Genomic DNA, 12410 nt, shown 5'->3' on the forward strand with positions numbered 1-12410 from the left:
AAGAAAAAGAAAAAAAATGAATCTCTTAAGCATTGTCCTAGCCATTCTGGTTGCCATTCTTTCATCAACTTTTCTCATCAATCCAAACACATTACTAACCACATTTTTACCACCGAATATTGTTACAAAATTTATTCCATACAACATTGATCGGGGCCATCGTCATCGAAAACGCCCCGACCACCGCAAAAAAGTTTCGATCTGCGATGATTTTCCGAAGGATTTTGCACCTCCGGATACAAACACGACGTCGTACTTTTGTGTTGATCGAAACGGGTGTTGTAATTTCACCTCAGTGCAATCGGCTGTTGACGCAGTTCCAAATTTGAGCCTTAAAAGAAACATCGTCTTGATCAACTCTGGCATTTACTAGTAAGCTATAATAATTAACCAATTTATTAATTGGTTTTATACATACTTTTCTCCCCTTACTTTCCCAATTAACATTTTTAATTAATCAACTTGCATGCATGCATGCATGCAATAATTTCATTTAATAACTTTTCAGTGAAAAGGTCACAGTTCCAAAAACGAAACCAAATATAACATTTCAAGGACAAGGCTATACATCAACGGCTATTGCATGGAATGATACTGCCAAGTCTGCAAATGGCACATTTTATAGCGGCTCTGTTCAAGTTTTTGCTTCCAACTTCATGGCTAAGAACATAAGCTTCATGGTAAGGCATCTTTCGACACTACAAACAAGATTAGACGTCTTTAAATTTGTAGACAAAAGCGACCATTAACATTTTCAAGTTTCACTTACACTTTCTAAGATTTTACGTTCATCACAACTGCAATATATTGTAATAGTACAAGATAATAACAAAACCCTCGTGTATATTCTTTTTTCTTAAAAACAAAATATTGCCTGAATGAAGACCCAAAGAGTTTGAACTCAGATTATAGAGACAGCTCCCTTGTGACATATTAAAAAAAAAAATTCTCTAAATATATTATACAGAGACAAGTATTTTTACTTGTCACTAAAGATGAGCAAAATTTTGGCGCATCAAGTACGCGCTGAATTACTTAGTTCTATATTGACAATATTAATCTTATGTGTCACGTTAAATTAAATCTTTTATCCCCCTGTTTGAGAGATACTGAAATTGTCACTAATGAAAAAATATATTTTATTGCTGTCCCAAATAAGGCAAATTAATAAGATTTATCTTACCAAAAAAATTAAAGAGTTATCTTTGCCCCCAAACCCCTTCTCCCTTTTTATAACCAGGCCAAATCTTTCAATATCCCTATTGGAATCGAATTCTAATACTGTTAACTATGCTAATTTCTAATTTAATTCAGTTGAGATTTGCTTATTAGTTGATAAAAGTTTTACCATCCACTCAAGATTATTTTCCCTTCTTTTCTTAATCATATTTGTTTTTAACCAAAATTCTTTTTAACACTTTTCACCTATAATTTTAAGTGTTAATATATAACTTTACCAAGTTGATATTTTAGCCCATCATATATTCAATTCTTACTGTTCCGTAAACTTTACCTTATTGTATCACCCTAAGGTGAGCGGAATTTGTGTACAAACCTCTTAATTATCTCTAAAAGATTTTACTAGTTGAACTATGATTTTTTTTTTGGGTTGTAAATAGAATGTAGCTCCAATTCCAAGCCCAGGAGATGTTGGCGCACAAGCAGTTGCAATAAGAATATCAGGAGATCAATCTGCATTCTTCGGCTGTGGATTCTTTGGAGCTCAAGACACTCTTCATGACGATAGAGGTCGTCATTACTTCAAAGATTGTTATATCCAAGGTTCTATTGATTTTATTTTCGGCAACGCCAGGTCATTTTATGAGGTAAGATTGGCTTTCAAGCAAAATCTTAATGTCGAAACCAAATTGAAGAAGAAAAAGATGCAAATTAAGGATATTTCTTTAATATTTTTTGGGAGACTCATTGATCAAATAACTGATATAAACCGTGCAAGCACCATACACATATTGGATGTGTGTATAGAATCAAACCATGCAAAAGTATATACGTACACACTTACGTCTGTCTAGTATATGAAAGATTTTAATCTCAGAACTTAAATTCTTTGTACAAATGTTGCTAAGAGATGGACGTTAAATTTGCGAATTCCCATGCATTCATCATAATTTTTTATTTTTATTTTTTTAAGTTTAGTCTACATTCCATAAATCAAGATTAATTTCTCTTTTTTTTTTTCCAAATTAACACATGAAATCTTCACTGGATGTGCGAGTAGCATACTCTAATCTATTACTGAAAAATGTAAAATTGGAACCTATCTTTACTTATATTTATTATTTCTTTGGCCGCTAGAATTGCCAGTTGATTTCCATGGCAAATCCAGTAGCTCCAGGATCAAAGGCCATCAATGGAGCTGTTACAGCACACGGAAGAGCTTCCAAAGATGAAAACTCCGGCTTTGCATTTGTCAACTGTACCATCGGAGGCACCGGAAGAATATGGTTAGGTCGAGCATGGCGTCCATTTTCTCGTGTTGTGTTTTTGTTCGCATCCATGACCGATATAATCGCTCCCGAGGGTTGGAACGACTTCAATGATCCCACTAGAGACCAGTAAGAATTCAGTCCTAATCTAAACTTATCTTAATAATCACGTTATCGTTAAAACATTTTAAAACTTTAGCGGAACTCACACCAATAAAGAATCCTGATTCATTTTTTTTTTATTTTTTTTAAGTTAAATTATTAGTCGACGTAAACGTGACTTAAATTTCATGCAGGACTGTTTTCTATGGAGAGTACAATTGCACAGGGGCAGGATCTGATATGACGATGAGGGCACCTTATGTTCAAAGACTCAATGACACCCAGGCTTCTCTTTTTCTTAATACATCATTTATTGATGGAGATCAATGGCTGCAATCTTATAATAATTAGTTGTGGCTTTTTAATCTCTCTATGCAAATGCTGCTACGTGACCAATGAAATTATGGCCATTTATTTGTCGATTCTTTTGGTCAATAAAAGACCATTATACCGGCATGTGAAATGTGAAGAAAGTAAAAAAAAAAGCATACACATATCAAATTCCATACGAAACATGCTAATTGCTAAAGTTCACACATGAGAAATGTCATCAAGTCCAAAGAGCAAAGTCAAATTTCGACTCTTCAAAGGCGTTTCTTGGTTCACCAATTTCAAAAAGTACTTCATGAAATAATATTTGGTTTGAAGTCAATTTTCACACATTTATTCAAGTGCTACCACCGAATGACATGCAATGGCTGAATTTTGCTATTTATCAAATTTTCAAGTAAAATGGGTCACGTTCAGTAATGCATCTACATATACCTCTAAACCAATGGTTGTTTTTGTTAATCGAATTCTTGTCATATGGACCCTCGATCAATCATTGGAAAATAATTACATATAATAATCTTTAGGTGCGGGCGCTTAGAATTTATAAAGTCCAAATTTAAATTATAGACATTTTCTTCTACGCCATCCTAGAAAAAAGTACATGGCTTAAATCTATAATTTGCAAGTTTCAAGCACCTGCACGTGCACTTGATAATTAATAACTACTCCGGATGTAATTTATTTTCTAAACGTGACAAGATGTTATTAAGTTATTGCAGGATTGTCATGATATCTCCGTATAAAAGATGTTTCCAAATGAGTTTATACCGAAAGTATTGTACTAAAGTATTGTACTAGATGTTCTAGAAACTTTAATATTTTATGAGTTAAGATGTTATAATAAAAGTCTAGGTATATTAGAATCGCTTTAAAATAGAGTCGTCTTCGTGATTACGATGAAAATTATAAAGTAATTTTTATTATATATTATTTTACGTGTGTAATTATAATTTACGCTCTATTTTACAATAGCTTCGGAATAAATATTGCCTATTAATAATTGTAATTTTAAAAGATTGAATTGATCTCCGTGAAAAATCTAGAACCATAATAATAATTGCGGAAGACACACACGTCCATATTTCTGAGTACCCGAGGCCCACTGCAGGCCCCCAGGCATGCGGCATTAGCATAAATACAAAAAAAAAAAAAAAAAGCAAAATTTGCTTTGGATGGCGCAAGAAGCGCATATTCGCAAATTAAAAAAAAAAAAACCTCGTTAGCATAAATAAGTTATTTAATTAAAAGGGAACAAAATTGCAGCGAGAGTTAAGTTACTAAAATGAAATGAGAGAACTCTTCGAATCGAGGAGAAGCATAACGAGGAGAACACCAATAACAGCAGCGAAAAAATGAGTAACGCAAATTCGAATAATTCAAATTCGACTGATACGGCGCCGTCTGATCGCCCCGTTAGAGTCTACGCCGATGGGATCTACGATCTTTTCCATTTCGGCCACGCTCGCTCCCTTGAACAAGCCAAGAAATCGTGAGTATTTTTCGCCTTTCAATTTATCATTAATTATTGTTTTATTAAAAAAAAATTTATTTTATTGCGTTTCACTTTTGTTCTTCAGTTACTTTTTATTTTGTTCATGTGCCTTTTTTTTTGATCTAGTGTTATAAGAAGCGAAACAAAGCATCTCTTATAGAAATTAACTTTTTCCCGTTTTGTCCTTATTTTGATCTGTGTATGTTTCCGTGTACTGCTTCTTTTGCGTTTATTTTGTTGAATATGTTAATTTTTTTTTTTTTCATTTGTGTTCGTATTTTGGTGATTCTATTAGTTATGTGATTCATTTTTCTGGTTTCATTCGTTTTGATGTGCTATATCGTTTCGTAAGGATTTGTGTTACAAAAATAGTGATTACATTGGTAATGATTCATGTGTGAGTGAAAAATTATTTCTGTTTAGGAGGAATCCTGTTTTGAATTTTGTTCAAAGTGTTATTTTTATTTGTTTACATTCTATTTGTGTTCAAAGTGTTATTTATTTATTTATTTATTTTTGGCATTGTATTTAGGTTTCCAAACACCTACCTCCTTGTCGGATGCTGCAATGATGAAACTACTCATAAGTTTAAGGGCAAAACTGTTATGACAGAGGATGAGCGCTACGAATCTCTTCGTCATTGCAAGTATGCCATGCTAACTTAAGACTCAATTTTGAAGTATTTATTTCTCACTGTGATGTTTTCCAGTGTGTTACGGATTTCATGTTTCTACTTAAATGACTTATCTTTCATTTTCTAACATGGACGTTGGTCTTTTATTTTATTTTTATTTTTATTTTTTTGGGGGCACAGATGGGTGGATGAAGTCATTCCCGATGCACCTTGGGTGGTCACGCAAGAATTTCTTGACAAGCACCAGATTGACTTTGTGGCTCATGACTCCCTTCCGTAAGGATAATGAACCTAGATTAAATTTTTTGGACCTGATGGAAATTTGATTTGAGTAATGTGATCTAGATGATTTTTAGAACCGTTATTGAGTTAAGGAAGTGATGCCTTTCAGTGTCTCTTTCTTAGTCGCTAATTGATTCTTTAGGAAAAATAAGTTTGATTTTGGTTTTGTAAATGGATAGATGTTATGTGGTTCTTTGGCAGTAACATGGCATTGATGAATTTTGTTCCATGAAGTTAATTTGTGATGCCGGATTAGCCATTTAAACGTTCAAGCTTTGCTGTGTTTTTTGGACAGTTATGCCGATGCCAGTGGTGCCGGAAAAGATGTTTATGAATTTGTAAGTTTGAGTGGCAATGGTTGCTTGTGTTCCAAATTTTTCATGCCTTATTGTATAATTATGTAACTAAATGTTTATTGCAGGTTAAAGCTGCTGGGAAGTTTAAGGAAACAAAACGAACTGATGGGATTTCAACATCAGACATTATTATGAGAATTGTTAAAGACTATAACCAGTATGTGATGCGTAACTTGGATCGAGGATATTCAAGAAAAGACCTTGGTGTTAGCTATGTAAAGGTATGATTTTTTTTTTAAAAAAAATTTCATGTGCTACTTTTGTATCTGCTTGGCGCCGACCCAAAAAGATTAAAAAAAATTAAAAAAGAAAAAAAATGGTTTCTGTTTTGTGAAGGTAACTTATCTTTTGTATATGTAAATAGGAAAAACGGCTGAGGGTTAACATGAAATTAAAGAAACTGCAAGAGAAAGTGAAACAACAACAAGAGCGTGTTGGAGAAAAGGTATTTGCACTTTTATGCCATAGTATTAAAGCATTTTGTACCTTTCCTTTTCCTTTCCCTGTTTTTGTATTTCTGGATGCTTCATGGCTAGCATTTGATTTGTCGTATGGAATTCAGACAAGACTTCTTTTGGTTTTGAAGAATGGTAGGCTGATGTCATTTGGTGCAACTTTTATGTTATTGCTGTTGATTTTGAGACGTTAAGGGTGTGTTCGGTAATGTTTTCCAATTATTATTTTCATAAAACATAAATGAGAATGAAAATGAAGTTTCTAATTTGCTGTATTTAGAATTTGAGTATGTGTCCGGTATCATTTCATGTATCCTGAATTTTAAGAACAAAAACAGAAATGCTTGTTTGCTAGACAATACTGATATAATCAAAACAATGAATATACATTTGATAATACTATTTTTAGAAAGAGTCTTTTACTAAACATGCAAGTTATAGATGTGTTTTTAAATAGTTATATATAGCTGATTTATCTTCCAAGTTCCAAATTAAAATAATGAAATTTATATTATTGTATAATCATATCGCAATTATGTTGCAAATCAAACTATTTATGAAGAATAAGCAATTCATATGCAGCCAACATCAAACAATTTATTAAGATTAAAAAGAATATTTTGTTCGAAATGGATGAAAAAATATATGCTGATCAAAGAATATTTTCATTCTAGAACTTTATTTTATTTCAAAAAATTATTATTTAGGTTAAACTGAAAAATATACACAAATACTTATATATATGCACAAATCAGTAGATCTACATGGGTGGCTGTTTGGGAAAAACCTGTATAAAGAAAATAATTAAAAAAAAAAAAGAGAGATTTTGTTGAAGGAGAAGCCAAGAAAAGAAGTATTTCAGATAATTGAAAGAAGAAGCTAAGAAGATATTAGAGAAAAGGAAGAAGAAGAATATTGAAGATAAAAGTTTACATAGACTGATGTGAGGAAGAAAAGTTAATTATAATCAGAATTTTGAGATGTATAGAGCATCTAAAACTCATTTCTTATTCCAGGACCAAATTGTGGACCCTGTATTTTACATTTTTTGAATACCTTCTCTTCAAACAGTTGCTGAACAGATACTCCAACTGTATTTTTAAAATGAAATTGGGCTCTATAAGATGGTATCGAATAGGCCATAAAGATATTTCGAGTTGATCTGTGTGTGAAGCTAACAATTGGATGCTGTTTATTCAGCATCTATGTATATGGATGGTTATAATCTAGATTTACTTGCTTTAAAGGGCATCATATACTCAAGCTACTGAATGTCTGTAGTTCCTACTATTTATTTTTTGTTCAAGGTATATGCATTAATTAGTGAATGAAAGAAAGAAACAGACTGTTATTTGTGCAAGTAATTTGTCACATTGGTTGATGATTTGCTATTGTTGAGTGCTTTTTGGTCTCTTGTGGGTTTGCTTCAGCTCCAGATCTCTGTATTTTAAGCTCCTTTAAAATCTTTTATGCCATTTCCACCCTTCTCAATTACTTATCAATGAAGGCTGATCTAGGTCAGTGGTGCCAATCAAACCTTGAAAGAGAAAATGAATGAAGATTTTTGGCTCAAGGCAGCAATATTGATATGAGTCCTAAGTTTCGTTATTTGAGGATAATGTGAGAATTTATTCAATAACCATTCTTGGTAATAGTTTTGTCCCCTTCATTGAGTATTTCAAATGTTGTTCTGTTCATCCTTGTGAAGAATGCAGAGTGTTTTTAACTTTTTATGGAAATTCATATTTTTCTTCAACCGCAATGTTTTTTCTATGCTGGTGAATGTTGTGTAAGTTTAATCTTGTGAACTGTTGATCCTGGTGTTGCTCGTGCCTATCTTGCTTTACTTAGCAGGATCCTGTGGCTGTGATGTATAATCTATTTGCGTACTCTCTTGATATATGTAGATCCAAACCGTTGCAATGCATCGTAATGAGTGGGTGGAAAATGCTGATCGCTGGGTTGCTGGTTTCCTTGAGATGTTTGAAGAAGGTTGCCACAAGATGGTGAGTGAATCCATGGATATGTGGACATATGCAATATATTTTTGTCTTTTGCCGATGAAATTTACCAACAATTTCGGTCTATTTCAGGGCACAGCCATCAGGGATCGAATTCAAGAGCGATTAAGAGGGCAGGGGTCGGGCAAGTATCTACTGCCAAATGGTGAGGAGGAGGAGGATGATGATGAAGAATATTATTATGATGAGGATGATTATTTTGATGAAGAAGAAGAATATTATTATGACAATGATGAATCAGATGATGAGAAAGACGAGAAAGAAATGAGTGAGAAAGACGAAAAAGAAACGAAAGAAAAGAAATAGATCTGAGTTTTCTTGATTGCAGGTAGAGTTGGTCTATAGCAAAATTATGTTCTTGGTATTATTTACTTGTGGACTCTCATTTTGTAAAGTGCTATAGATGCCCAAAAAAGAGAAAAATTGCTGGGACTGCTGAAGGAAGCTTGGGTTTGAGTGGAAACTTTCACTTCACCTTTTTGTAATTGTATTTCTCATTTCTCTTTTATGTGTGTTTGGGTTTCTATTCTTAGATGAAATTGCTGTAATGTTAGAGGTTCTTTTCTTGCGGAGTTCGAAAGTTTTGTTTGTTGCTCAAATATCTGTAATTTTCTTAATGAGATTCCCATTTTACTTGTCAAGTAAATGTATATATACAAATCAATATTGCTACGTTTGCAGGCTTGCAGTGCTAGTTTTGGTAGCCGAACCAATGTGGTACTTAAATGAAATGATATATGTCAAATGATTACACTCCTCTTTTTCCTTTCACAAGATGGTTTGTATGAGCTCCTTGTATTCGCAAGGTTGATATATCTTATTATTGTATTTTGCTTTATCCATATCAAGAAAAATAAATTTACTTAATTAACCTATGCGGTAAACAAATATTATGATAGAAAATAAAAAAAAAATTATAAATGTCCTAAAATGAATATAGAATTTATGGTTGAACTAATTCAATAAAATTTAATCCAATTGTTTTCAATATAAAGTTTTTTTGGTTTCAATTGATGAGTATTTTTTTTGTTTAATTAAATTTAATAATTATTTTTTAATTAATTAAAGTTCGATGTTGATTTATAGATTTTATGTTATTTTTTTAAGTGTTTTATTTGTAATTTTAAAAAATTAATTTACTGTTTTTATATTAATTAATTTATTTTACCTTTTATTTACCAATCTTATTTATATTTTACAAAGTTTATATATATCACGCTATAGATGCCAAAAATTTAATTATAGAATCATAGAATTTTTCAATTAGGCACTATTTGAGGCATGCGAAATCCATGTAAACCCGAAGTACATTTCTCTTCGGTGGGACTATTTACGCTTTCACATATATTTTAGATAGCTTATTTTAATAAAAAGTTATATTAATAAAGTAACTCCGACGTAATTTAACGACATTGACATAATTTATGAAAATTTTTGTACTCTTCATTAAGACCCATTTTGTATAGTGATTAATGTATTTACAATTTTCATTTAACATTGATAATTTAAAAAAAAAAATTAATAAACGAGTGTAAAAAAAAAAAAATTATTTAAAATAAATTTAGAGTACAAAGAAATTTCTTTTAAGTATCCCGTAGACTATAGTTTCGAAAGTCTTTCTTGATGTCAACACACCACCAAGTCACTCGTTCCAAGTAGTGCTGTTGGCCGTTTACTTTGTGACACGTGGTATCACGCGGCAGCTGTTTTAAAAATCGCGGTCCTTTTCGTCCTTTCTTTGAGTTGCCAAGAACGTTCCCTTTTCGTTCTCCTTCCGAGAATCTCACGTTTATCTCTTTATAAAATATCAAATTGCTGGGCCCGGCACATCAATTGCTTGCAGTGGTGGACCCCAACCTTTTAGCAAGGGTTAATTAATTGGGAGATGGACAGTTATATTTTCATAATTTAAGCGAATAATCTCGTGAATTTTTATTTTTTTTTTGGTGAAGCGCACCGAAATTTCTTTTCTTTCTGACAAATAATAATCTCATTAATTTACTTAAAAAGAATTTAATCTTTTTTTCCCCCCACTTTTGTTTATTATATTTTTTTAAAATAATTTTAGTGATGAAAATGCCTTTCTTTTGGTAAATTTGACTACAGTTAAGCGACTAGGTTCCCAATAAGTGGAAAGGTTATTAATCCACCGCTATTAAAAAAAGAAATTAAAAAAAAATAAACGGCCAATAACACCACCTCACAAGAAGGAACAGAAAATAAATTAACTTATAACAACGTTTACAATGAATTAAAGTTGCGACCACGTGGCAACACTGTCACGGAGTAGTGGCGTTGACGCAGGAAGACTTCCCCAACGATAAGATAAGGGAGAAGTCTATGTTACAGATTCTGTAACATACATCCCCCACTCTATGCACTCCACGTGTCCCTGTATGTGGAAACAAAGCACGTAAATGGCACCCTTGAGGAGCTGGCTAACGTGGTCTGTAAGATACAGAATCTGTACCGTAGCCAGCTCCAAAGATAAGATACCTCATCCCCCTTAGCTTTTATGTTAATTTTTTTTTAAGGTAATTGGATTTGATATCTCCTAAGTAACAAGTAGTGTGTCAGTTGAAAAGGAGATGATGCCAACATTTAATAGTTAAAGGCAGTGGAATAATGAGTTCACCAAGTGGAGTAATTGTAGTTCGTTTACGTGGGAGTGCAGTTTAATTCATCCTTGCATAAAATACCACAAAGTTAGAACAAAAAAACTATATTTTTATCACTAGAATTACTTTAAATAAATAGGTTACACACAAAATTAAAGAAAAATATTTAGACCAAATTTTTTGGGGAAAAAACCGTTTTCACCCTTAAAATTTAATATAATAACCTATTTCATCATTATTTTTTAAATAATATTCATTTTATTCATATTTTTCAAATAATAACCTAAAATACCCTTTTATGAATGAACAGTTAGTTTACTGTATAATTCATTAATGGTAAAATAAAATTTTTAATTAAATAAATACAAATAATTTTAAAATAAATATCTCAAGAATAATTAAATAACATCTAACTTTCTACACAAAACTGAAATATGAGGATAACACGAAAGAATATACAATATGTGTGTGTTCATTAAATTTTTTAATAAAGTCAACTACATTTTTTTAATATATAACAACAACAACAACTACTACTATCTATGTTAAAGTTAGGGATAAACTAAAGATAAAAAAAACATACTCTCAATTTTAAATGTGTGTTTTTATGTCTTTATTGTGTATTTTTTTTAAGTAAGTGAAGGAGACTACGTTTATTTTTGATAAAATAACAATACTAATTGATAATTTGTTTATTTAACTCGACTATATTAAAGTAAGAAACAAGCTAAAAGAATTTAAAAATTACATAGTGCCTATGAAATCTATTTTTTAAAAAATTTTGTCCCAAATATATGTTTTACATTTTATTTAGTGTTGTTATTATTTATTCATTAAGTTATTCTTTTATTTTAAATTTATGTACAGAGTCAAATGTTATTTAATTATGTTTGAGAGTTTTATTTTAAAATAATTTATATATGTTTAATTAAAAATACTATTTTTCTCAATAAATTAATGGTAAATTAATAAAAAATATTTTCAAATAAAAATAAAATAAATTATTATTTAAATAACAAAGATAAAATGAGTTATTACTTTAAATCTTCGGGGTGAAAAAGGATTTTTTCCGCAATTCTTTTTTAAGTAAATTAATTAACCCTCGCTACTTCACAAGTTTGGGTCCACCACTACAAACAGTTGATGTGACCAAGCCCAATACAGGAAATTAAAGAATCAAACAATTTTTTCCAAGAAGACTTAGACATTTGGGGAAGAAAAATGTGACAACTCAACCAATTGATGATGCCCTTTAAAAATATTGGAAGCTGGGTGGGTGGGTTTCTGACACATTGAAATTGATTGTTCAAAATTTGAGTAAGCCTTTTCACACCTTTCAAAATTTCTCCTAAAATCTTCTTTTTTTTTAATTAAAATTATTTAAGCAATTAAAGATCAATTAATTCATTTCTTATTCTGAATAAAAAAGTAAATTTGATAGAGTCCAGCTAGATAATCGTAAAATAAAATTTTAAAGCCAAAAACTTAGAATCAGGGTTAGGTTTTTTCATATTCCATGTTTAAAAGGAAAAAAATGATTAAATTACGATGTAAATGTTAACCACGATTTAATTAAAGGGTAAAATTATGATACCACAGTTGTATGGTACTACAGTTGAATCCAACTATTGAATCTAATCTACAGTTGTCACAAGAACTAGATTTAATGG

The 12410-nt window shown here is 31.2% G+C and overlaps 2 protein-coding genes across 2 annotated transcripts; both read left to right on the top strand.

The window, feature by feature from the left end:
* LOC18038806 (probable pectinesterase 8) lies at positions 1 to 2998 on the top strand. Its single transcript, XM_006429714.2, has 5 exons — positions 1 to 372; positions 509 to 680; positions 1620 to 1826; positions 2317 to 2576; positions 2744 to 2998. The coding sequence occupies exons 1-5, from the start codon at positions 17 to 19 to the stop codon at positions 2898 to 2900; spliced, it is 1152 nt and encodes a 383-aa protein (XP_006429777.1). The 5' UTR covers positions 1 to 16; the 3' UTR covers positions 2901 to 2998.
* Positions 2999 to 4072: 1074 nt separating this feature from the next.
* LOC18038943 (choline-phosphate cytidylyltransferase 1) lies at positions 4073 to 8871 on the top strand. The gene is made up of 8 exons (XM_006429715.2): positions 4073 to 4371; positions 4907 to 5020; positions 5189 to 5284; positions 5586 to 5628; positions 5712 to 5867; positions 6011 to 6091; positions 8009 to 8107; positions 8195 to 8871. The coding sequence occupies exons 1-8, from the start codon at positions 4235 to 4237 to the stop codon at positions 8426 to 8428; spliced, it is 960 nt and encodes a 319-aa protein (XP_006429778.1). The 5' UTR covers positions 4073 to 4234; the 3' UTR covers positions 8429 to 8871.
* The last annotated feature ends 3539 nt before the right edge of the window (positions 8872 to 12410 follow it).

Source organism: Citrus clementina, unplaced genomic scaffold (genome assembly GCF_000493195.1).
Source record: "Citrus clementina cultivar Clemenules unplaced genomic scaffold, Citrus_clementina_v1.0 scaffold_6, whole genome shotgun sequence".
NCBI lineage: Eukaryota > Viridiplantae > Streptophyta > Magnoliopsida > Sapindales > Rutaceae > Citrus > Citrus x clementina.